This window comes from Tiliqua scincoides, chromosome 5 (assembly GCF_035046505.1).
Source record: "Tiliqua scincoides isolate rTilSci1 chromosome 5, rTilSci1.hap2, whole genome shotgun sequence".
Taxonomy (NCBI): domain Eukaryota; kingdom Metazoa; phylum Chordata; class Lepidosauria; order Squamata; family Scincidae; genus Tiliqua; species Tiliqua scincoides.
This window is the reverse complement of record NC_089825.1, coordinates 127,203,028-127,229,475: the sequence shown is the minus strand read 5'-3', so window position 1 is coordinate 127,229,475 and position 26,448 is coordinate 127,203,028. Positions and strand designations below refer to the sequence as shown.

The following is a 26,448-nucleotide window of genomic DNA, read 5'->3' as shown; positions in this document are numbered from 1 at the left end:
CACAGTGCAAAATAGTGACTGTACAGCCAACACTCATTGGACAAATGTGCAAAACTGCAGCTGATCCCTCCACACAAGGATTGTCACAACCTTTTTGAGAAGGAAATCACTAATTCTTCTGAATCCACCCTGACACCACATACCGAGCAATGCTTGTTAATGGGAGGGAGAGGAGTTTCTTTTAAGAGTATCTCTGAAAGAGCTGTTTGCTGGTGCATGAAACATCTGCTGGTATCAATGACTTTCAATGGTTTCAAGACACTTTGGCATTCCTAGACAGTTACTTCCCGGACTGGGGTACCCGAAGATGGGATCTGGCTCTGCAATCTTTTGGACTGCTGAGACTGACTATAGGTAGGTAAGTTCCTTGCATCAAATAATGATGTAGGATTTTTTTGTTTCTTAAATTGCAGGATGCTGTGTTTAGAGACAGATCCCAAGAGGGTTTCCTTCATGGAAAGTTCGCAATGTAGTTCACTTCACTGATCTTGCTTCAAAACCCAGATAGATGATTGCAAATTTCTGACTATGTTGATAAGCAGTAGCTAAACACATGGTAGAGGCATCCCTCAAAATAGCTGTGTCGGGAAAGAAGGGCTACACAACTCGCTGAGGTGCTCAGGCAGCAGATTCCTCTGTTCCGGCTCCAAAACCACCAACACAGCCAGCTGCTTCCAAGAGGCAGGTCCCAGGACTGAATCTCAGCCGAGACCAGAGGTGCTTCCAGACATATATAAATATTGTTGCATCAACACAGGAAAAAACCACAATGTATAAATAAATAAATAGTTCAATAAATAGTGTGTGAATGAGGGGGAAAATGAGCAGGGGGGGGGTTTGGAGAGTCTGACCACGCAGACCCAGAGCTTCTCCCTTGCGCAAAGGCAGCCTTTTTGCCACAGCCAGGAGAGATGGGCTGTGCCAGTCCGTCTTCTTCTTAGAGCATGAGTGTCACTGGAAGTGTTTTTTGCAAGGACTGCAACAATTATATGAAGGGAGCCTGCAAGGTGCAGTGCTCTTGGGGCACCCCATGTCTTTGGGGAGGTGAATACTGAGTCGCATGAACGGAAGAACCAGTCTTTGAAACAAAACAGTTAAGACAGGAGTTGACCATTAAGGGAGGGGGGAGATTGAGGGCAGCCATGGCCTCTCCAAGAGGCATCTGAAGGCAGCAGCCTCTAGGGAACTGGGGGGAATGTTTTAGGTTCCTCCCCCCATGCTTTTGTTTGTCTTCTTTCCAGTGCACTGTCTGCCCAAGCCTGGGCACTAACTTAAGGTGACAGTAAGCCTCCTTCTGTGGAAGGATCTCAACCAAGGGGGCAGCGTACTAAAAGAGAAACATGCAAAGGTTCATCATCATGGTCAGCATCTGAAGAGTGGCCTCTCTCTCTCTTTATTAATCAGTGCTGCAAAGAGGCCCCTTCAAGAGCTTTTGCCTGCAGATCAGTAAAAAAAGTTCACAAAACCCAATAAAACACAAACAACCATTCTGCAAAAATAAATACATACAAAGTCTGTTCCTTTGTCCATTGTTCATGGGCCACCTGGGTCCAAAACCTCCATAAGGCAGCAAGGGTTGGGGTATATGGTCCAGCCTAGGCTGTCGGGCCAGCCTCGAGTTCAGCACTAGGACAAGCCAACATGGGGCGCACAGCCCTGGCACAGCCTCTCTCCCGAGGGCCAGTTCACTAGCCAGGCCCACACCACCCCTCTGGTTCAAGGGGACTTTCACTGCAGCCACTGGACAGCTGTGTGGGGTGGAGCTGCTGCTGCTGCACTCATGGGAGCTGCAGCCTATGTCACTCCCCGGGTCCTGCTGACCAGTGGTGTCCCAGCTTGGGGCAAGAAGCGATTCTTGACAGGCAGACAAGAGTTCATGGTTCACCTAGCCAGAGTCCTCTCCCGCTGCCTCTGCCTGGGGTGGCTGCTCTCCCTCCTGCAGCCCAGCCTCCTCCTCCTCCATGGCCATTTCCAGCGGCAAGGGTGGCAGGCAGCCCTGCCCTCCACCGCCCTCCTCCATTGGCTCCAGCATGCCATTCAAGTCCATGTCGTGGATCTCAACGTCGTACAATGGGGTGACTTTGGAGGCCGGGTTGCTCTCGCAGTCCACACAGGCCTAAGAATGCAAGACAAAAAACTAATGAGCAAGTGTTGCCGTCTTTGGGTTCAGGGGCCAAGACTTCTTGAGAGACTGTGAAGGGCTCCTGTCTCCCTCTCCCGCCACCTCCAGAGCAACTTGACCCAGGCACTGTATCACCCTTGCTTGCAAAGTGAAGCAGGAGGAGGTTATTTGTACTGAAAAAAGCGAGCAGAGTCACACAGCCAGGCCTGCTAGTTCCTGGTCCTGCACTGAGAGTTCCTTTCTCTTCCTCCAAACATGCCAACAACCATCCTCACCGTGATGTTGATTGCCTTGGGCAGGATCCCCTTCTGGACCCAGGAATGCACCTCGGCTAGCTCCTTCTTCTGCTCTTCCGAGAACCGAGGCTGCCGCTTCTGCATCTGCTTCAGTTTTTCCCGATCCTCCTTCAACACAGCCTCCAGATCTCTACAGAGGACAGGCATGCAAGTGGGTCAGGACTGGCTGCCAAAGGACTGCTAGCACTGGGGTCAATAAAAGGACCCCTCTGATTGGGACAGAAATGGCCCCAATGTTTGGTTTAACAACTTAGAACTCATTTCACAGAGTGAGTCAAATAGTGTTCAAGGCACCTAATGAGGATTGGAAGTGACATCATTAAGCAGATAATGGCCAAGAATACAGTGCTTTGTTCTCGGGTAAGAACTCATCAGCAGTGAATGACACAAAAATATGCAAACGCTGACCGTGTTTTCAAGGAGTGGGAGAGTGTGGGTACTCTCTCAGCAGCACCGCTTCCACCAAGGAATCACTCTGCAGCTTAGCAGCTGAGAGATGCTCTGTGAAGTGCTGCCTTGGAAGAACCGGCACTGGGAGAGCCCGATTATAACGGGCTGGATAAAGGGCTTCTGGGGGCCAAATCAAACCTGTGGGTCTTATGTTTGACACCCCTGGTTTAAAAGGTTTAAGCTCAGTTGAAACTTCAGGTGTTCACTCTGTTATGTGCCAAGGAGAACATTTTGGCAATTGCACTAAGAATGGAAGCATGATGAAGAAATGAGCAAAGAGTAATGGTGGGGTGTTTTTACTATGACTCAAAAGGAAAGGAAAAGGAAAGTAGGTCTTTGCTCTGAATCCAGTTCAAGCAACAGACGTAGGACAGGGACACCAAAAGGGGTCTGGTACAGGAACCAGGCAGAGCAGAAGAGCCTGACACGCCCACACCAAGCCAGACAAACTGAGCCATGCGGCAGCCCTGGGGCCTCCTGCTCCTCACCTGCTGGGTAGCTGGTAGGTCATCATGACCTTGTCGTCTGTGTTGGCCATCAGCAGCCAGATAGGGTCTTGCAGGACGTACTTCATGAAGTGCTCGTTGTCCTCCACATCAGAGCGCTTCTTGCCGCGCAGGTCATTCTCCGAGGAGTCAATGCTGCCAAAGTATTTGCTGGTGTTGCTGCTCTTGCTGCTGGCTGGGTGGGCAAGAAAGAAAGGAATTCATGAGGCAAAGGGAGCCTGTTGGCCCAGGCTGTAGTCCAAGAAAGAGGCCTCAACTCTGCCACTTCTGAATCCAGGTCCTTAATCTAAAGGATCGGGGGGGGGGGGGGGGCTCCTGGGAATTTTGCTTAGAAGACTCCACATGCCTGACCCTAGGAGGGGGACTCAAGGTACAGACCAAGACATGCTGAGTAATTATGGACCCTGCAGGGCCTCTTCTGGTAACCAGAACCAGGAGACATCAGCTAAAATTGAGTGTTGGGAGTAAGGAGTCACAGTAAGCCAGAGTAAGGGCAGGCAAGAGAATACTTCTTTACTCAGTATGTATGTAGTTATTCTGTGGAACTCCCTGCCACAGGATGTGGTGATGGCATCTGGCCTAGAAGCCTTTATAGGGAATTGAACAAATTTCTGGAGGAAGAATCCATCACGGGTTACAAGCCATGATGTGTAATGTGCAAGCTGTTGGTTTTAGAGGCAGGCTGCCTCTGATTGCCAGATGCAGGGGAGGGCAAAGCGACGCAGGTTGTGTCTGTTGTCTGGTGTCCTCCCTGGGGGATTTGGTGGGCCACTGTGATACAGGAAGCTGGACTAGATGGGCCTATGGCCTGATCCAGTGGGGCTGTTCTTATGTTCATATGATTTTGTATGCATACAGGTTACAAAAGATGGGAGGTGAATGTTTGCAAGTACTCAGGCACATGGTCTACAAGACACCCCTGAGTCTGACCAGCAACTATATAATGCAGGCTGCTCAAGAGCCATCTGCTTGAAATTAGGGGTGCTCAGGCCCACCTGGGGGAGTTTTTCACCTCTGTGCACAAAGCCCCATCCTCAGACGCAGAACACCTGCAAAGCCACTCGGGGCTCTCCAGTGCCATCCCTGTACACAGAGGAAAGCGACCACTCACAGGCAACTTTCACAACAGGTGGCTAAACCTGCAGGAAGCAGTTTTTCTAGCCTTCACATGCCCTAGTGGTGGCTGAGCATCCCTGCTTCTCACATCAATGGAAACTGAAAAGAGTGTGCTTGTGTGGGGGGGGGGAGGGGAACACCTCCCAGCCAAGCACCACTGTCACTCAGACACAGGTGGTCTGACTCCTTGACTGCCCTCTCCTGCTACTGCTGCTCAGAAGCTTGTCCCAGTCAGCTATGAAGCTAACCCAACAGGATGGAACAAACATGACGGAGCTGTGCTTACTAGTGCCACTGGCAGATGTGCTGTCCCCATTTGATCTGGAGCCCATTGAGCCAGAGACAGCTGAGCCACTGCCCGAAGCAGCTGACCCGGTCCCGGAGCGCGAATCCTCCTGCAGAAGCAGGTCCAGGAGGTCACTGGAGCTGGACAAGGCATCGTTGTTGGAGGAATCGTGAGCTTCTGCCTGCAAGGGGACAAGAAGATGACTGTCAGTCCAGAGAGGGCTATATACATCAGCCACAAGAGCAACTCAAGAATAGGAAGGGCCCAGAGTTGCTGATCCAGTATTAGAGAGGACAAGCTGTCCATTATGCCCACTTTGGGAGCACCTGGCTGGCCTTGCTGCCATCTTCCCACAGAGCCTGAAATGATCCCTCGCCTGGGGGAGGCCAGGATATTCTCAGAGGGCATAGGCTAATCCTTCCCTATCACAGAGCATCAAGGGGCTTGTGCAGCGGTGGGGAGAGGGCAAAAATTAGAGCTGTGCAGGCAGCCAGCAAATCAGCCTACCACTGGGACAAGGCCCCAGAGATAATGTAACTGATTTCTTTTCCCAGCCTCATCCAATTTGGGAGGGGAATGTTGGCTGTTCTCCACAAATATAGACAATGCTCAGACAATGCTGTGCTTCCCAACTGCTGTGCTCTGGAAAAGGATGGAATCAGAAGGCAGGACCAGCCGCTGGTAGGAATCCCTCCCAGGAAGAGATGGCCAGCCGACGCCAGAACTGCCTTTTGAGCAGGACAGCAAGACCCACTTCAGTGACAGCTGCCCTACCATGGCTGTTTGCTCCCTGGCTATCCCAACCCAGTCTCCATTTGTTTCCTCTCTCCCCCCAGTTCTCTTGCCCCAGATCTTCCAGATTCAGTGAAATGGTGAACCCCAAATGACAAATTAACACAAATTCAAGTGATCGCAGACTAATGCCAGTTTTTCAAGTGATAAAGAGCTACAACAAGCGCCTGCAGTGCTGCCAAAGGCAGGACCAATGTGGAGACTCAGCACAACCTACCCCTACCTGTGGCTTTTCCCATGCTTATATTTGCTCCTGCCTCCCACCCTAAAGATAACATGTCATGTCAATGCAAATCGACTGCCCACCAGAGCAGGAAAAGAAAGAAGGATTGTCTTTGGGCTCCTGGAGGGGCTTACCATGCAAGCTTCTTTCTGGGTGCCGAGATCATCTGCCAGTCCCTGTCCACCAGCCACACCAGACCAGTCAGTGGTGGCACCTGATGGTCCTGTTGGGTTGCTGCTCGCGGCTTCTGGCCAGTCACAGGTCTTGGGCATCTCTTCCATCTGCAGCAGATTGAGCTGCAACGGGGAGCTGCAGCGTGACTCAAAGAGTGGCGATTCGGCCCGCTCAGGCTGGCTCATGGAGTGCGGTGTGGAGGACCGAGACGGTGCCTGCGTGCACACCTCAGGCCCAGGGGTCGGCACATGCCCTGGCTGGGGGCCGAAGGGGAAAACAGGTGCTCCGGGGAAGTAGGACTGAGGGAGGGGACTGTTCATCTGGGGGAAGACGTAATTGGGCAGGACAAGGGCAACCATGGGGGTGACTAGAGAAGCTGGGAACTGTGGGGTGGGAAGTGGGTTCTGGGCAGGCTCAGAGGGCTGAGGCGCAGCAGGCCGAGGGGGGAAGACAGGAATGGGATAAGTGGGCATGACAGCTGGATAAGGCAAGGCAGGGAGGCTGGCCTGGGAATTTCCAGAAGGTGGCCAGGACGAGGGGCCTGGAGCTCCTGGCACCTGGGGAGGGGAACTGGAGTTCTGTGGGGAGCTAGTGCTGTCTGACAACTTGTTCTGCTTGATGCGCTTGGCCCTGGACTTCCTGCTCCTCCCACGACAGCCCAGGCCCCGGACACCCTGGCGCAGGCCTTTGTGTCCTGGGGAGCCAAGAGGAGAAAAAGAGAATGAAGGGGAGCCTTTCTCCTGCAGCAAGAGACTTTGATCCCCCCCTCCGTACACACGCCTGCACGCACACACCAACACAGACAAAGCGCCCCACCCACCCTGGCTTACCTCGCTCTACGTGGGGTCCAGCATGGCGCATCTCCTGCCAGCTCAGCCCAGATGCAGAGTTGAAGACGTGCAGCTGGCTGAGATTCTTGAAGTGTGTGAGGAAGGCCTGCTCCTCCTTCTGGGTGTGGACAGACAGCACCTCTTTCGTCAGCCCCACCTTGCGGTACTGCTGCTCCCGATCTGGGGTCACACTGTGGGGTGGAGCTGGAGGGGCCGTGCTGGGTGTTGCCTCCTCCATCATGACAATGTCTGGAAAGGAAGGGGAGGGGGGAAAGTGACAAAAAAAGAGAGGAAAGGACAAGGTTAGCCTGTCATGCTACAACTCCTTCCAGTACATACTGAATTCAGGATTCTGCAGCCAAAGTGCCAATACCCAGCACAGGCAGGAAATGGATCTGACCACTGCCAGCTTTAAAAGGACACCAGCCTTGGTTCCAATCATATCCTTCAGTGGTCAACTCAGATTCTAGCCACAGACACTTCTGAATTAAGATCTTGTATGAACTTGATGCTTGTTAAGGAAACAAATCCTGGAGGTTGTTCAGGGAGGCAGGATTAGACTCTTTTTCAAAAGAAGGATGTCACCCAGCTCTTGCAGCCTCTGGAGGCTTCCCAGAGCCCAGGAGAGGGCAAAGCAGTCACATTTTCATTCTCAGAAAGACTTTTTCTAGAAACTTCTCAACATCTTGGAGAAAGTGGGACCACGGAAGGAAAAGATTTGTGAATGCAAGGTTCCTGTTTAAACACTGTGCTCCTTTGACAGAACAACATCAGCTTAGACATGGCAAAAACATTTTCTCTCTCTATCTACACAGACATACACGTATCACCACACACCAAATTATTAAAGGAAGGGAGAAAGTCTCAATTTTAACATTTGTGCCGGAAGAAAAGCCCTGTGTCACTTGGAAGCTCAAATTCAGCAATCTGAGTGCAAGTTAGCCCAGTAAATAGCCCTCCCTGATTTGCCCTTTGTTCACTGTTCAAGATAAATTTCTATGCCCAAATGTTAATCCATGGTTTTATTTCTAAGAAGTAAAATTTCTAGGAAACAACTGCATGACAACAAACCCACAAGACTCCTCCTAGAGATGGTTATACAGAAAGTCAGAAAGGCAGGGTGTGAATCAATGCAGGAAGAGCAGTGGAGTCACACAGGTAAATAAAGACTCCTGATACTGGTCTTTGAGCTCAGAGTCTAGAGGAAGAGATGGGCTCCAAGAGAAAGAATGAGGCACCTACCAAAGGGGATAATTATGTCAGAGCCTTCTTTAAGTGCAAGGGGAAACCCGGAGAGGATCAAGCACTGCAAGCTGCGGCAAGACAACTGATGCTGCTGTGCTTAACACCCCTGCACTGGTGTGACTTGCAACTCAGGAGAAACACTTGCAGGAGTCAGGTGTGAGCAGAAGACAGTATGAACACACACACACGCTACCAAATGCAGGCCTACCCATGCTGTGCAAATCTGCACTAGCAAGGTGAGGGTGAAGTCTTTGAAAGCACACCACCACAGAGGGACAGGAGTGGAAGACCAGGGCTGTGCCTAGTAGGAAGCAGCCTGGAGGCCACTGGAAGTGATTGCACTGCTAAAAGAGGCCAGAGGGGGAAGGAGGAGGTGCATCACCCCCTGCTGTAGACAAAGCAGAAGCACCTTCATCTCTTCAGTCATCCCTGAAGGACAGTGCTAAAGGGATCTCACCCAAGACTTGCAAGGCCCTCAAAAGGGCAGAACCCAGACCGGGGCAACAGAACAGGAGGGGCTAGAGCCTTGGCAGCTCACTCTGGGCAGAAAAAGTCCCTGGTCCTCCACCAGTGGGGGAACTGCTGCCAAATGGCCTAAGAGAAGGTGTTCTGATCCAAGATCCTAAGAGACTTTTGGTTCTAGGGAGAAAAGTGGCTTCCTTCTGTTACTCTTGCGGAAACATTGCACGGCTCCCACAATAACATATTTAAGAAGAAAAAGCTAGCCATTGAAAGGGCTGTGAAGAAGGGATTAAAGGAGAGCAGCTGAGTAAAATATGTGTGCCAAGCCCCTGCCCCAAGGGCTTCCAGTTAAGGATGCGGCTGGCACTACCTGACAAATGGGAGAAACTGACTCAGCAGCAGTTGTCTATGGAACATACAAAGGTTGCCTGGCATGTTCAGGCCCGTGAGTCCACTGAGTCTTCACCACTGGCTGGCGAGACACCCCAAGGGAGTTCCCAAAGTATCAAGAAGACAGGGGCCACTCGCTTTCATGGCTAGAAGTAACTAGGAGACCCAGTCACGTATCTAACCATCCTGTTACAACCATGAATTCTAAGTGGCCATTGCAACCTCCAGTGGCCATTAATTCCAGGAGTCCGTTGTGCTCTGCAGAAAGAATTTCTTTGTGTCTGCCTTGAACCTGCTGCCAGCCGCGGAACCAAAAGGAACCAAGTCAAGTTTAAGCGGTGAGTGGCATCTCCAGCACCCACCCCCACCCCTAGACTCCTCCCCAATTGGCCCCCCGCCCCCGCTTGCCCCACCTGTGATTTTCCAGAAAAAAAAACAAGTGTCCACCTCCCATACCCGACTCGGGGGGCTTCTTGTCTCCCACGTGGACGATGGTGCTGCTGAAACTACACTGACTCGTCACGGAGACCACGCTCTCGGCTTTGCTAGGCAAGGCCAGGGGTGTGAGTGGGCCTCCCACCACGGCAGCTGCTGCCGTCCCAGGCTCTTCCCTCTTGGGCTGACTCTCCGGGGTTGGCAGCATCTCCTCGGACGCATCTGTTCAAAGAGACAACGGTGGATTAGCATGGGGGAAGGGGACAGTGTCAATGGAGGCATTTGGTGGCACAGTCCCTCAAGAGTGCCGACCGGCAAGACTAGGACATCAAGAGGCCAGACTCCAGCCTGCTCCCCCCAAAATGCAGTCCACGCACCCATGTCAAAAGGGTCTTACCCAGCGGAGATGTGAAAGAATGAGTCTGGCTGACCACGAGAATCAAGGGCGTTTCAAGGAGGAAATGCAGCTCTCTCAAACAGACCCAGAAACCTGCCACCTTCCCCTTTGCCCCACCCAAGGCACAGCAACAGAATACCCAGATTCCAGACAGAATGGGAGACAGCAGAAATGAGCATGAGTGGAAAGAGAGAGAGAGAGAGAGAGAGAGGAGAACAACCAGGAGTGGGAAAGGCAAGAACTACATCTTAGGAGGGAATACTGAACAGTGCAAGCAAAGAGAGGGAAACTAAATTACCTTTGCTTGGACAGGCCGCCATCTCTTCACCCGCTTTCTGCTTGTCGTCATCAGAATTTGAGGATGTAGTGTAAGAAGAGGAGCCACATTTTCGCTTCACACGGCTCGGAATGCTATAGCTCTCCAGGTACCTGTTTAAATAGGGGGCACATATTAGAGGGAGTAGCGGAGATGAAAGAAGCCTGCATCTGATCCCCACAGACTCATATATCCCATGTGTAATCTGCAATATAGAAAGATACTGTTGCATTTATTCGTTCTAGATAGCTTAACTCTGCTATTCTACCATTCAAAGAGTCCCAGATGACTCAATATGAAAAAGGAAAACTGCATCCACAAAACAGTTCAAAACCACTGATGAGAACAGTGGCCTACGTTCACGCAATAAGAGGGGATCCCAAATGGCTATTGTGCGCATGAACTCTGGAACTGCACAAAAAGGTTAACTAGCTGAAATTTAAAATAAAACCAAGGAGAAGGTATTTAAATTCCAAAAGTTTGTCTGCTGCTACACTAGCCCAAACCCTGCTAATTGGGCAAGGGGCACTTTTCCCAGAGGTGGTCCTCTTCTATTTAGCAGGGGGAGAGGAACTATTGCTCCTCATGCCTGCACCCTCTCTTTTCTAGCAGGTGCAGCTGATTTTTGTTCTGCAAACTTTTTAGATGGTGAGATCCTTTGGGACAGGGAGCCATTTAGTTATTTGATTTGCTCTGTAAACCTCTTTGTAAATTTTTTTGTTTAAAAGCAGTATATAAATATTAACAATAAATTGGGGCAATAAAAGAGTATCAATTTCGCCTTGTTTTCACCTTTAAGAAAAGAACCAAGAAATTATCCTTAACCCACTACTGAAAAGCAAAATGATTCCTCAAATGAAACCCATTCTAGCCTGGACCTCAGTCAACTCTAAGGGCTCAAATAATTTATTTTACTTGCCTTCTTTATGCTATCATTGAAAGATTGCAGAACAGTGATTGGAAATGCCTCTGACCCTCACCTTATGATTCCGTCCAGGCAATTGATCTGCTGGTAGGAGTAGTTGGAGGGCTCCTTCCCCACAGATTCCTCGGAGGTGGCAGTCTTTCCTACTCTCCTCTCTGACTCCTTCACCGTTTCCATAGGTTGAATGTGGCGATCAGCTGGCATTTCAAGAGCTAGGAAGTAATTGCGGGGGGGGGGGGGAGTAAGTCACAATTTGGAGCTGGTGCCACCCACCATGAAGAGTCTTGGGGAGAGGTCGTTTGATCCCAGAATGCCCCAAAACCTGGTGCCACTGCCAGCAGAACCTCTCACCATTGCAACCTCCTTGCCAGAAATTGGCCACAAAGCCAAAGAATCATCTAGCAGGCCTTTGATCAAACCCACTACAGTTACCATAAAGGCACCAAGTGTGGGGGGTACTATTATCCCATAGAATGTGCGTACGCGCACACACCCCTACCTGCTCGAGAATGCTTCGTGGACTGGGGCTTCGCACGGGATTCAATGAAGACCTGCTGACCCTGGTTCTTCACCATGTGAACATCCTTGCAGATCTCCTGGAAAGTCATCTGGGGTCGCAAGAGAAGACAAGAGGTCAGAGAAGCCCACAACTCCTCCAGCCTCATTCTCCTTGGGGAAAACCCCAGTCCTAGTTTCCTCTCTTGAAGCATGTCCCATGAACTCTGCTCCCCTTCACCCAACACTCCAAACATCTTGGGGTGGGGGGGGGCATCTATACCTCAGGCCCTTGGTTGCAAAGAGTCTTTTAAAATCTGGAGTATCAACATTTCTCTCTTCTGCCTTCCCAATGGCACCCCCTCTACTCTCAAACCTAGGAAACATCAGCGACTCTTGCCATTTTGCACGTGCATGTGCGTGACTTAGATTCTGCACAACTCATGCTCGCTCTTCCCGTAGTGGTTTGAGATGCATAAAAGGCCTCCAGAGTTCTCCTTTCATAATAGCCACACCATATCTGGGAACTCCTCTTTGCCGGTCAGGACTGGAGAGAGATTTGTGCTTGAGGGGATGTACCTGTGTTCTGAGCCCTGACATCCTTAGAGCATCATGTCACAATGTTCTGCCCCAGCCACTGGGCCCTGTGACTCACCGGCCGCATTGCTTGGGCCTCCTCATTGGGGATGCCGTTGCTGTCACTAGATGAGGCAATGCTCAGGAACTGCTCGTGGGAAGCATTGCTGCCCACGCTGCACAGGCCCATGGATCCATTGCTGTGCACTGGCTGTAAAGGGAAAGAAGAGTCATTAACACAGAAGAGAGACCAAAGCTCTGGAGGAAGAAGAGGGCAGAGTGGAGGAACATGGCCCATCAGGCAGCAGGAAAAGGAACTCCTCACCTGCAGCAGGAGCCGATGAATTTGCTCTGACAGTTCCTGGATGTCTTGTTCCACTGGCTTCACCTTTGGTAATTTGGGGGCTGTGAAGACGTCTTCATTGAGGGGGCCCCTGGAGAGATCCAAGGAACAGGAATGGAGTTAGGGGGTTGTGTGTGACCCTCAGAGGGAGACTCCACGGGATCATTTCCCAGGGTCTCCCCTCTCCTCCTCCCCACTCTCTCATGTTGCATCTAGAACAAAGCTCTCATTCGGCAATTTGTTACAACTTTCTCTGGAAAAGCTGGCCCTAGCCACAGTCAGTCAAGACATAGTCACCTCCAGCCTTGACTACCATAATGCGCCCTACAGGGGACTGCCCTTGAAAAGTGTCCAAATGCTTCGATTCATACAGAATGCAGCCAGAGGGCTATGGGCTGCCAGGAAGCAGAGTATTCCAGTTCTGTTAGGTCTTTTGTTTCTGAACTCAACTCAGGGTGTTGATTCTACACAACATGTCACCTGTGCAAATCAGAGAGCCACAGAGGAAGCCCCATGACATGGGAAGGGCCAGATATAAACAGAGATAAGCCCACTGTGGTCAGGGAGGTCAGGAGAAGGTGGCCCTGATGTGCATGTTGAAGGGCCCAGGATGGGACCAGCGGCTTCCACTTTCTAAGTTGCCCCTCCTCACTCCTTCTACCTGACTGCTTATATCTCCCATCTCTAAAATACATTACAAATTCAAGGAGAGGGGAAAAGGGTCCTGCCACAGCAGACCCAAGCAGCTCAAAGAGGACCACTCACGTCCGCACTTTGTGTCTTCCCATGATGAAGGAGACTTTGCGGCTCCAGGGGTTGACGAAGCTGGACCAGCTGGTGTCAATGGTCACGTATTCACCATTGCGGGCACAGAAGCGGATGGGTGAATGATCAAAGGGCTGGCCAGCATACTGCAAGACTGGAAAGGAGAAAGGCAGGGGAGGGGGTGAGCTGATGATGCAGAACCAGCCCCTCTGGACTGAGACCACACTCCACACAGAGTTTAAGTGGAACTGAATTTTTCATCTATTAGGTAGCCCAAGTACAGATTAGCAATCCCTGCCCCCCATGCAGCTTTTCCCTTTGTTTTATACTCACTCTTCTTGTGTATGGCCAGCATCAGAGGCCGGTCCTCTGGATGTAGGTAGAAGAGGACAGGGGTTCCAACTAGGTCCTGAGGAAGGTAGCCTAGCAAAGGGGCAGCTCTGAAATAGGGGAACAGACAGTGACCATGAGCACGCGCTGTAAAAGGCTGGCCACTACACAGCTTAGGGTCTTCATCTTATCTGCAGGATGTGGGACAATTCTCCATATAGCCCAGTGGTTCCCAAACTGGCTGCTTCCCAGTGGCCATGGCTCTTCAGGGGCAAGACAGGGAGCCACAGAACCCTCATTAAAAAAATCACTGCCCTAAACAATGTATAGGATTGAAACTCTATTGGGGAGCTGTGGCCAATGGCCCAGTAAGTCAAGGGAACTGCCAGTTGAAAGCGTTTGGGAACTACTGATAGCCCGTTCTCTATAAGAACGCAGCTGCCGGCAGAAAGAAGAAGAGCGAAGTTAATGAGAAGCAGGACTGTGAAATATTCCTTATCCCAAGACAGGAATACCCACCCACCAAAATGGCTGGAAGGCAAGTCCCCTTCCTGTGAAGTATGGCTTCTTTACTCAGATCTGCAGGCCCACAGAAGGGCATACCCATTGGGGAAAAGGCTCAGTCCAAGGCTCTGCATAGCCAGAAGATGAGACTGGGGCCACCTTCCAGGCCCTTTCCCTTACAACCCACATTTCTCTCGTTTCAATTTCCTTACCGTTCATCCACATCCTGAAATAAACAGCTTGGGGTGTGCCTGGTGGTGAAGATTCTCTTATCAGGAGGGATTCTGGGAGCTGTAGAAGAAAAGCACAATGAATACAAGTTAAGCTTTTTCAAACGGCAACTCTTGGCCTGGAAACAGCAGTGGGCCAGCTCACACACACACTGCTATTGTACAGGCACAAACAGGAGCACAATATTGCTGACTGGGCCATGATCTCCATGCCATTCTGCTGCCTCTTTGATGATGTACAGCAAATGTGCAGTTTAAGGAGAACAAACACAGACCCATCCCAGGAGATGCCACCAACAGGCTCAAAAGTGTTGGTTTTTTTTGGTTTTTTTTGCTGCACATTGGAAGACCAGATCCAGCATAAATTGCACATCATTGTGCATAACAAATTGCATTAGTTATGGATGTAATGAATTTCTAACATAGGATGGTTATAAACTGAAATGGACCAAGTTTCTCATCAGGGAAAACGAATCAAGCTTCAGAAGCCAAGTTAATTAAGATAAATATGGCTGGAGAGTTCCAAGAAGCTGTGGGATCACCATCTTGACCTAGGCTTCTGCTGTAGTGCCTCTGTACAGTGCTGTTGTCAAATCTGCCTGTAGGTACCACACTCCCACTCCACAATGGGCAGTTAATGACTTTCCCTTACCTTCATAGCCCGAATGGATACGTTCAGCAATGAGCAAGCAGCAGGGCTGTCCTTCAGCATTCTCCGAGTCGCGCACTTTGGTCAGGTAAGGTGTGAGCCGGAAGGGGTAGTAGCGCAGCTCGCGCCCACTGTCATGGCATCCGCTGAGAAACAAATGCCTGCAATAAGACCAGAGGCCAGAGGAGACCAGAACGACCAGGAGGGAGCAGAAAAGTGGTGACAACTACCACTGTGGCAGCAGGAGGCACCAGTCCCTCCACACCCTCACCACCTGTCCCCCAACTCAGAGATCACTGTCACATCACATCAGAGCAGTTATTATACTGCCTCACCAGGTGATTAGAGGGAGAGCATTATTCTGACAGCAGCTTCACTCTGTGAACCTTTGGCTAACTTTATCTTTCCTGTAGTTGTTTCAAATGTGCAAGTACATCCATTTCAACCCTTGGCTGGTCAGCTCTCACAACAACTCTGCCACAGAAAAGCCACCTCACAGAAGAGATCTCAGAGCCCAGCAAGTCCCCCCAGCAGCTGGGACTTGATCTTAAATCTCCCACCACTGAGGCACCATAACTACCTATGTATTTACATTTCTAGATTGCCTCTGGGACAAACTGGTGTGCAAGCAGCTTATTTGTAGGAGCAGTCGTGCAATTCAGAGCAAAAAAAGCAAGAACCAACCATTGTGCCACCTCAGAATTCTGCCTGGTCAGAGAGGCACTCTGAAAAAGCATCAGAGGAAGAGAGCCAGAAGCCACCAGCCCATGTGTAACATTTAACTGTAGTACCAGTCAGACATTTTATTTATTTGAAGAATTTATATCCTGTCTTAATTTTTTTTTAATCAAGCTGCTGACAACATTCTGCTAAACACAGTGATTAAAATACAAATGTATACACAAAATATCTGCAAGCAGACTGCATGGGACAACCACTCCGTCCCACCGCAACACTCAAAGACTTCCTGCTCATGGCCCACTGGTTTGGGATGGGGGTAAGGTTTAGTCCTGGTCACACACACCTGAATTCTGAAATCAACCGTAGAGTGTGAGATGGGGCAGAGATTCCTCCCCGGTTGTAGGATATCTCCCCATCTGAAAAATACTATACTCTTTCCAGTGTCAAAGGGAGATGTGTGGGCGTAGGGAGAAATACACCCTACCACTGAAGTGCCCTGTAGTCTCCTTGACAGGAAGCATTCTTCAGGCTGAGCAGAAGACAATACAGTGCTAAGAACACACAAGACAAAATGGGAGCCATCTGCTTGCTTCCTCAAAACTGCAGCTGGAATGAGCAAAGCTACCTCGCTTTCCTTATCTGCTGCAATAAAAGACACACACACACACACACCCCTTGGAAATCTAAGGAGCAGAGTCAGGCCCTCCTGTGGCTTTCTAGCCAAATAAGTATTTCTTATCACAGAGGAAGAAACAGGTTCTCTCTCTGCTTTTGAATCATGCAATTACCCAAGCTCAATACAGGTCTAGGGTCTGCAGTCATGTTAATGCAGATTTGAAGGATGACTATTTGCAGACTAAATACGACACCAAAACAAGCAGCCTGCATTTGTGACACAGGTACAATTACTATGCTGGAAAGGCATAGTATTACGCAGGCATGTATTTCTGGGGTTGCTTTTACCAGTAACCATTTGCCCTCCAGGATCTGCCCTCTAGAATCTTGAGACAGCTAGGGCAGTCTCAAAAGATCGGGCACGCTTATGAAAACATGAAATCTCTTGGCTCTTAACTTCCCATCCAGTCCTGAGGAGCACTGAGTCTAGCCCAAATGCCAGGAACACATGTTCAGACCACCAGGAACTGAACTCCACAATCTCTTTTCATCTCTCCCCCATATCTCCTAAATAAAGACAAAACTCACCTGATTCGACAGAAAACAGATTTCTCTTGTGTATAATCCATGGCAGCTGCAGCTAAGGGGGGGAGAGGATGAAGAGAGAGAATGGCAAGATCAGCAATAAATTGGCAAGAAGTTCAAGCACTGCCCTTTCCTCAGTCCTTCACTTAATCCCAGTTCCTGAACTGACAGAATTTTGCTTAATAAAAACAAAAAAGTTCCAAGACCAGACAGGAAAAAAAAATCCAACACAAAAGGTTTGTGTACCATTTCTGGAAGAGGGAGAATATATTTCGGGGTCCTTCAGATAGCAGGCATCCCAGCTGCTTTGGATTACTCCTATTTTTAAATGGTACTGCAGGAAGCATGGAAGCCAAGAAGGAATACTTTGGGGCCCAGCTCTGGCTCTAAAACTGCTTTCACTGCCCACCAGAAGTTCCAGGCATGGATAAAACTTACAGGCAGAGGTGCAGACGCTCCAGGAGGGCAAGTGGTAGGGTGCGGTGGACCCATAGAAGATGCTGACATCCTGTGGTGCTAGGAACTCAGAGAACTTGGCCCCCTTGAAGACCTCTCTCTTGCAGCGCAGGATGACGGCTGCCTGGTCCGAGATGTAGACAATTTTCCCTGTGATGAAAGAGACAGCCACCGAGAACGTATCCTTCCAGAGTAAAACAAACAAAGAACAGGTTGGGAAAAGGAAACTGTTATAGAGCAGAAGCCCCCCCCCCCAACCACAGAAACATGGATCAGTGCAAGGAAGCTTAAGGGAATGTTACCATTAACAATTTTTAAAAAGGTATCCTCATGGTTTGGATGTATTAAGTCACCTTGTACAGGGTCAGGTCATTGGTCCATCCAGCCCAGCATTACCCGCTCTGATCAATGGTGGCGCTCTAGTGCTGCAACCAGAGACAAACAGCCCAAGCCTAAGCTGCCCATTGCTCCAGGACTGCTGCAGCAATGGCATTCTGTGCACAACAGGCAGCCAGCGGTAGCTTCTTGGGGGGGGGAGGGGACTTTTGTAAAGGAAGGAAATTGTAAAATTGAGTGTTGGGAGAGTTAGGACAGACAAAAGAAAATATTTCTTTACTCGGCGTGTGGTCGGTCTATGGAACTCCTTGCCACAGGATGTGGTGACGGCGTCTGCCCTGGACGCCTTTAAAAGGGGATTGGACAAGTTTCTGGAGGAAAAATCCATTATGGGGTACAAGCCATGATGTGCATGCGCAACCTCCTGATTTTAGAAATGGGCTATGTCAGAATGCCAGATGCAAGGGAGGGCACCAGGATGCAGGTCTCTTGTTATCAGGTGTACTCCCTGGGGCATTTGGTGGGCTGCTGTGAGATACAGGAAGCTGGACTAGATGGGCCTATGGCCTGATCCAGTGGGGCTGTTTTTATATTCTAAGGAGCCTCACAATGGGACTACTCAATTCTGCAGCAGCCCTTGGGCTGCCATAGAATGAAGAGCCTCTGTGTCAGGCTGTGCAGCCTGACAAGAGAGTTCAGGTGCACCCTGTTTAGTATTGGGCCCAAACCTAGTTTCTATCCCCCCCCCCCACCCATTACATGCTATCTGATCCTTTTAAATGGAGATACCAAGGATTGAATCTGAGACCTCTGCGTGCCATGCAGGTGCTTTACCCAAGTCTCAGCCCTTCCTGACTTGTTCTTCAGAAGTGGAGATGTCCTCTGGTTTCAACAGCTTTTAAAGACAGATTAAGACATATTTGTGGAGGATATAGTCAATTGGGGTTTCCAATCATGAATGCCAGGTGGCAGGAATCCACAATGACCAGATACTGGAAACAAACAGGAGAAAGCCACCACCGTGGCAGCCTGCTTATGAGCACCTAGGGAAGCACCTGCCTGGCCTCAGTTACACAGGATGCTGAGCTAGGAGCACAAGGTTAGCCTCAAGTACCCACACTGAAAAATTGCTGGAAAGGGTTGTGCAGGTGCATGTTGGGAAAGATCTTACAAGCAGCAAAGCTTTCCTGTCACAAATGTAGACTGTTTTAGCAAAAACACAGAGACTGTGGAACAAAGGAGGAGTGAGAAACTCACTGGGTTTTTGAGGGTATACTCTGAGGTGATGTTTTCCAGTTCCTCAATGGTATAAGTAGACATGTCCAGATTGCAGGGTTGACTTTTGTCAATGGTCCACTGCTGGTAGTAATCTTGGCTGGCTGAAAAGGGAGGGGAAAGAAGAGCAGGTAAACAGGAAGAAAAGGCTTCCAAGAGACACACTGGGTGTGGACCAAGACTATTCAAGTCCTACTTGAATAATTCAAGTCCTACTTGCCAGGGGAACTGGCAAAGGAGTCCATGCTTTACGGTTTGCAACTTCTGCAGATGCAGCTGTGCATAAAAGCTACTGAACCATGCCTGGCTGTGAAATGCCCTCTGAGCAGAGATCCACATGACATCTTCACTGCTACCTTTTTCAGCAAAGCCTGTCCTGATTTGACTTGTGCTGTATATATATATTTTTTTTAATTATTCTTCATTCCACACTGAAATTAATATTGCTTCTAATCAGAAGTGCAGCTGGTTCTGTGCACAACAGGCAGCTGTTGGTAAGTACGGCAGGCTTTGCAATGTGCAGTGTAAGCAACAGCAACACCATGTTGACATCGCTGCCCCAAATGGCTCTGACGGCAAGGGAGAGGGGCTGCTTACACAGCACACTGCTAAGCCTGTTGTACTTCCCGCACCGCCCCCCCCCCAGCTATACTTCTGCTGTCAATACCAGTTTTCCTTGCTACCTTTAAGGTGCTTTTTACAACTTGATTTTAATTAAATACAATAGTGCATGTATTCCTGAGCAATTGTCTTTGACATTTTGTCGGAATGTCTCGCCTGAATACCACAGATGACACAAAGGTAGTATACACTAAACAAACGAACCTTGGACCTGCTTTACACAGGAGAGGGCATACTGCAGAGTGGCCAAGGTCCCCGACTTCCCCTTGCTGCGCTTCTCTGAGGGTAGCCGGATCTTCATCTCCTTCAGGGCTTTCATCAGCTCCTTTTGGGTCTTCACTCGTGCAGACTGTTCACTGCTGCAGTGGCACAATTGTTTGTTTGTTTGTAAACACACTACATCTGCTGCAAAAGCAGGCCAAGACGCCTCTGAAAGGTCTGCACAGATTGGCTGCAGCGATCTGTACTATTCCCCACCTCCTCCATTCATACACATACCCCTGTCCAAGCACCTGCCAAAAGAAATATACACTGGCTAGATTTTTTTTTTAAACATCGATTTTGACTAACAAATTTCACACAAAACGGTTTCTGATGTTATCTAAGTTTTCCAAATTCACTATCTGTTCTAACCAATAGAATCCACCTCTCCCCAATCCTCTCTGAATTATATATCTTCCCTGGATACTTAGAGAAAGAAACAGATCACCAGAACTGGCCGCCACATTCACCAAGCATTTCAGTTGTCTGTTTCCAAGAATTGGCCAGACTGTATTCCTCTGAGAGTCCCAGTCCTGTATTTCACTCCCCCCCCCCCACTCAAAAGTGTAAGAGAACTCGGTAATCTCCAAAACTAACTGTCCTGGAGTTAAACTCTCCTTGACCAGGCAGGGACTGGAATCAAAGCACTGAAAGATTGAGCTAAGAAATCTCATCCCAACTGCTCACCAGAGATAGAGAACTGGCATGGGAGGGGGGAAGCTTTGTCAGCTCAGCCCCTTTTTAGGCCTAGATTCCCTGTGGCTCCAACCATTGCAAGACAGCCACAAAAGAGGGCAGAAAAGAAACAACATACGTCCTTACCTGCAGCCACTGGTGGACGGGTTGTCTTGCTCGGAGCTTGCACTCAGAAGGCTATAGGCAATGGAGCTGCTCGGAGGAGATGGGCTTTGAGAGTTTGAGCTGTGGAAGGATAAACAGGGCATTCCTTTAGCCCAACTGGACAACAACATGAAACACCAAGCACACTTCTGTGCACAAAGCTGTCACATAAATTAATAGATCTGTTTGGTGAAACTGAAAAAGCATCCACACTAACGTAGGGTTCAAAGTTGGCTTTGCTACTATCAGGGATCCCATCCTCTGACACCAACCAGGCAAACACTGAATTATTTATTGAATACTTTTATACCGCCTTTCGCTCACAGTGCGGGCACCCAGCACAACCCAAAAAATATGAAGTCATCATCAAAAAACTCAACCACAAGAGTTAAGCATTAGAACACCACAGCCAAATCAACAGAAGCCCATACCTCTTGTTGCTTTCCGTTGTTTCCAAGAGGGCCGAGTCTTTGCCATTGCCGCTGCTGTTGGAGCTGCTGTGGGAATCGCCATGAGACTCGTTGCCACTGGAGCCATTGCTGTTGACATCCATGTCATCGTTGCCCTGGCCCTGCGCTTCGCCCCCTCGCTGGGCTCTGGTTCTCCTGGGTGCCCCGGCACTGCTGCCACTGCCCCCACCTCCACCCTCAAAGGGGTTCTGCCCAGGTTCACAGCTCGTGCTCATGACCGGTTCTGGGGCATGGGCACTTCCTTGAGAAGCTGGGTGCACACACGGGGAAAAGGATGGGACTTCCACGGCCACGGAAACAGCAAGACAACTTTGGAGAAGTGGGGGAAAGCGCAGATCAAAGAGGATGCCTCTCTGGTCCAAGCTGTGTGAGAAGATCAGCGTAGTGTGAGAAGATCAGTGTGGATTGAGTTGTACGCAATACCTGAAAGGGAAGGGAAGATAAAAAGAGTGAAAATAGATTCAACAACAAATCCAGATCAAATGCTGCACAAAGTGTGTTACAAAGAAAGTCCCTGGCATGAGAGGACACTTCTGTTCACAAGCCAGAGGAGATTGCCCTGGAAAAAGCTACACCAACATGGTCCATTGCGATACAACTTTCCCCAGAGGGAAGCCCCAGCAGATCATCATTCAAGTCTTGGAATAGTTTTCAAATGTCAGGCATTACTCCCTGACAGCAAAACATGTTACAGTACTGGGGTTTATAGCTGGTCATTTGGCCTAGTTTCAAAAGTGCTATCCATTGGTGTAGAACATGTAAGGTTTTGATGACTAGATAGCTTTATTTCTTCCTTGAGAGTAAAGGGCAGCGGATGATACCCTAAAGCAGTGGTTCTCAAACTTTCAGGGAGATTTACTCCCCAAGCACTCCAGAAAGCCACCCAACAATTTGAACTGAAGTTAGGAATTTGCACACACAGGACTCTTCTAGATTTATACACTTTTTTAAACTCTCCTTCCTGCTATGATAAAAGGCGTGCAAAACACTTTCTTCCCTCCCTCTGAAGCATCTTCACTACCCTTCATGTCCCCACACAGATTTCAACTCACACTGCCAGAAGCCATTCAGTGTCTACTACAACAGTAGAGCAGGCAGAAATTCAACAGCCAGAGCTTTGCCCATCCACAGCATCTCCATGCAGAGGGAATAACTGTGTCCCCTGAATTCATGGACATCTTCCCATTCAACACATAGGAGCTTTGCTAGGGAATCACTTAAGGTACCAAACCCAAACCTTGAGTCTGATGAACAACAAGCCAGTTGTCAGGCATGCCAGGGTGTGTGCGTGGGTATGGGTGTGTAAGTAAATAAATAAGAATTTAATATACTGACTTTTAAAAAGAGCTGTTTGGCTAGATTTAGAACATCTCTGAAAGCAACCTGGATGTTTTCTGGGTAAAACATAAAAAAAGTTGATCTGTTTAAAAGGGGTTGACATAGCAACCACAGCTCTGCTCCATCTGCCCTGCCCCTCCACCCTCTCCATGCAGCACAGAGAGGTTTTCAGTCCAGTAAGAAGGTAATTAACTGCACCTAAGCAGAGAGGGGGATTAAGGCACAGAAGACCACCTACTACCAGTTCATTTATTTAAATCTTCTCTCCTCCTCTTCTTTTGCCCGTCAATTCCTGACAGCTTCCATTCTTCACACAGACCACTTCCTCTAGACTCATTAACATCTTATCTGCGCTATATTTAGCTCTTCTAATTTGGATGCTTGCTATTTTTAATCTTAAAAACACAACAGTCCTGTTTGTAATAACAAAGCTGGTGAGTCTGATGAACCAGGAGGACCACCCCCCCCCCACTTCTTTTTTAAAGTCCAACCCCAATCAGTGTTTCCATAATCTCTGATAACAAAAGCATGGCCACCATCACTGCTTCCAGTCAGCAATTCCTGGGTCAAGAAAAACATCTTTTTGAAAGAAATGACACACTTGATACATAGGGAGTGTGCGTATGCATTCACCCTTAAAAAACACACAAACACACACACACACACACACACACACACACACACACACACACAAAATATTCATCTGCCAAAACCTGAGGCCTGGACTACCCATTGCCTGGCAATAACAACTGATGCACTCCAAGAGGGCCAAGCTAAGTAGGTCCTAAAACCATTTCTTTCCTGGGATGGGTGAGTCAGACTTTGAACTTTTTTTTTCTAAAAACCATACTGCATTCTGGCACAGATGCCCATTTAAGCCAAGCTGCCTCTTGTGGTTTTAACAGTCACAAAATAAGCAGAACTCGCTAGGCAAGTTTCACAGAGCCTAGAGATAAATGTGGTAACATGCTCATGTCTGCAGAACAAAATGTTCTCAAAAATACAGTAGGAGGAGACGCCTCTGAAACAGTTGGCAACCAGACAGGAAGAGGACTGCTGCCAAAAAGGCGTGGAACCGAAAATGGTGTAACAACAAACCCGTAGTCAGCTGCAAATACATGTGTCCTGATATTAACAAGTAAGCATGCGCATAGCAGTTGCCTGTGGCAAGTTAGTCACCCGGGGACCAGAAGGAAGAAGGTTGTAAACTGAAAGCATTCATACGTTATTTCTCTTTTCCTTTCAGGTCACAACAAACTAAGAGGAACAGTGTTGGGAATTTATTTACAAGGTGGTCAACACTAGGGGAGAATCTAAATACAAGCATATCTAATCAAGTTCGCCCTGCGGCTCCTGTAGGCTCGGATCAGGTATCACATCAAGCCCATTTGCAAACTGGGTTACAAGCTATAGATATTTGCCATTTCCAAAATCAAGAAACAGGCAGATAATGAAACTTACAGTAAACACAGAGATATACTGTTCTAAGGACTAAAAAGGGATATTGTTCAGATAGTAGGGGTTTAAACCAAATAAAGACCTGGCGTATTAAATATGTTGTGGTAGCATCACAATAGAAGGGGGGAAGCAGTAACAACCCTTGTCCTGGCCCTCCCCCCCAAAAAATCTCCTAAATAATTCATGTGTCTGCCTGCAAGTCACTTCACAACTGTGAGCCTATTAGGATATACAGGCTGAGTTCCAAGCACTCACCTGGATAAAAAAACACACTATAGCAAATCAATTTAAAAAACAAAGTTTCTTTGCTCCAGTGATTGAAAAACAGCCTTGCTGACCTTTTGACTCTAAGAGTCTTTAAGAAGACAATCCATCAGCACTTCACTCAGCCCCTCCACCACCAATGCAAAATGATCATCTTTCTTTCACTTGCTGGAGGAAGGGGGGGTCCAAAGGAGAGAGAAGGATTGATGGATTGTTAGCCTGCTGCCCTCTCTCTCATTAAGGAGACTGTTGTTAAAGGACTGCTCAGTTTTTAAAACTGATTTTAAAGAGATGCATTTTTCCCCTTCTCCAGGGATCAGCACATTCTCTCTCATTTGCAGGGGCCATTCGTGTTGAGTCAAATCCATGTATAAAAAATCCGTGTACAGGCTCAACCTGTACAGAGAGAAAGACTTGCAGCATAGACAGTCCTAACTCTAGACATGAGATCAGGATCCACCACACCCCCTTTTCCCCTGAATCCAGCGCCCATTCTCTCCCCACACCAGAACATCCTCTTGCCCTCTTCTCCTACAGAGAAAAAAAAAATATAGGGGAGGCACAGAAAGGAACTGCAGCAGCTGGCTTACATTCTGACTCCATCGTAATGCTGGCTATCAGAGGGTCCCTGCAGGCTGGCAAGGCAGGCTGGCAAGACAATGTCTTTGTCCTCATTTGCAAGCCAGAAAGCTGTAGGGGTGCTTCACTGCTGACTGCAGCAGCAAAGTAGAATCATCCCCATCCAGCACCCCCAAGAGTTGCCCAGCACTGACAGGCTTGCAGAGAGAAGAGAGAGGAGAGAGGGCCACTCCCCCTCCTGCCTGCAGCACATGCCAGGCTCTGTGGCTACTGAGCTTCCTCTTCCCTTCCCCGCCCCCACAGGCAGGGTAGAGCAAGTCGGATTAGGAAGCCTCTTTCAGGAGAGAACATTCCGTTCCTGCAGAACTGGCACACGTGACCACAACTGTGGCAGCCTCCGCCAGTGTGTGCCTGGAGGCGGAGCCTGAATTTGCCCAGCATACATGGGCAGGACTGGCTGAGCATCCGGAGCTAAGGAGACACCCCCCCCCCAACAAAAGCACACCTAGAGGCTGCCAAGGGGTCTCATCCCAAAAGGAGGGGGTGTGTGCTGGGGAGGGGAAGGGTACTCACCAGATGATTCTGCCTGCCCCAATGGAGCGATTAGCCAACACAAGCTTGCGATGGGGAGAGCTGTTCTCTGGTTCCCCTGGACCAGCCAGTGATGACTCCCTTGCCCCCCAAATGCATTGTCCTGCCAGTCCTCCTGGAAAAAGCCGGGCTAGAGCAGCAGTGTGCAGCCGAGCCTGGGCACCAGTCTTCTCTCTTCAAGAGCATCTGGCTACGGCCAGGCAGGCGGAGAAGCCACTGGCTGTTTAACAGAAGGCGGAGCAGTGCTGGCCAGGATTATGCCAGTGCCCACTCCGCTCCTTACACACCCTGCACGTGTACTGTGGTGCTGCCACCAGGAGTCACCAGGAAGCCCTCATTGGTTGGCGAGCTCAGCCAATCAGGCAGGGGAAATCTGACTGCATAATAACCATGGCAGAAGCCTGTCATTCAGCACCAAGGGACTGGAGGAGGTGTGTGCGCTGGGGGGGAGCATAAAAAACAAATGGACACCGGAAGCAAGTGACTATCCAGTACCAGCGTGAAGAGCTGAAGGCTATTTGTAGCAGCAGCGGCATCAGGGCACTCCAGGGTTGCAGTACTACTGTCTTTAATATGCACACAGGAGAACTAAACACAATTTCCTGAACCTCCATTATCTCTTTTGCATCCAATGATTCCCCCCTGCCCATTAAGAGATTTGGAGTGGTAATGTGACAACGTACCTTTTCCTCCCTACGAACAGGGATTCAGGGAGCATGGCTTTAGGCCAGCAGGGCCAGGGTGACTTCCAGAGAGGATGAATTTTAGAAATGAAGAATGGCATATATACCATATATATTTTTTCCAAGTTCAAAGTATTCATCAAACAAGGTGGGGGAGGGGTAGGCAGACAATAACCAGGCAGAGGAGCCAATATATAGATTCTTGGCCATCCCTGAACAACTAGGAAGCTCAGTTGAAAGTGGATGCCCAACACGCAAAGAAAATGAAATGGGGCCCCAGAATTAGCCCACACAAATCACGACAGATGTTAAAGCTTTCCAATAAACAACAGGTGTCATGAGGCAGACAGGGCAAAAAACGATGCCTGTGGGGGTTTGTGAGCTGATGGGGAGGGGGGAAAGGCACGCAGATGTCCCCATAGTGATGGATGAAATAAGAGAACAAGTACAAAATATTTACTTCAAGTACAAAGTATGCAACTTCATCACCTGTTAGCTTCATCACCTGTTAGCGGCAAGGCAACCCCAACACCCACCT

The 26,448-nt window shown here is 49.1% G+C and overlaps 1 protein-coding gene across 3 annotated transcripts; it reads right to left on the bottom strand.

Moving 5' to 3' along the window:
* Positions 1–1,362: 1,362 nt before the first annotated feature.
* Positions 1,363–25,409, bottom strand: PER1 (period circadian regulator 1). 3 transcript variants are annotated; one of them, XM_066627643.1, is made up of 23 exons: positions 25,210–25,409; positions 20,959–21,420; positions 20,510–20,608; positions 19,631–19,785; positions 18,788–18,909; positions 17,177–17,378; positions 16,742–16,793; positions 14,861–15,003; positions 14,191–14,269; positions 13,478–13,584; positions 13,145–13,298; positions 12,362–12,470; positions 12,116–12,247; positions 11,465–11,573; positions 11,021–11,177; positions 10,023–10,153; positions 9,349–9,549; positions 6,796–7,044; positions 5,926–6,659; positions 4,777–4,957; positions 3,357–3,549; positions 2,398–2,548; positions 1,363–2,116 (listed from the first exon to the last, which is right to left on the bottom strand). In XM_066627643.1, exons 2-23 carry the CDS (start codon positions 21,210–21,212, stop codon positions 1,886–1,888), a joined length of 3,945 nt encoding a protein of 1,314 aa, XP_066483740.1. In that variant the 5' UTR covers positions 21,213–21,420; positions 25,210–25,409; the 3' UTR covers positions 1,363–1,885. The 3 variants fall into 3 exon arrangements, with proteins under 3 accessions (XP_066483740.1, XP_066483741.1, XP_066483742.1); XM_066627644.1 differs by lacking the exon at positions 25,210–25,409 and adding an exon at positions 24,648–24,789; XM_066627645.1 differs by lacking the exon at positions 9,349–9,549.
* Between the last annotated feature and the right edge of the window lie 1,039 nt (positions 25,410–26,448).

Bases quoted from the DNA above. Each gene is read 5' to 3' on its own strand.
- PER1 (XM_066627643.1), bottom strand. From the start codon at position 21,212: ATGAGCACGAGCTGTGAACCTGGGCAGAACCCCTTTGAGGGTGGAGGT. The intron at 12,471-13,144 runs GTGAGTGGTCCT...GGATCTCTCCAG, and splicing joins GGAAGACACAAAGTGCGGAC to GGGCCCCCTCAATGAAGACG. The intron at 12,248-12,361 runs GTGAGGAGTTCC...TTCCCTTTACAG, and splicing joins TTCATCGGCTCCTGCTGCAG to CCAGTGCACAGCAATGGATC.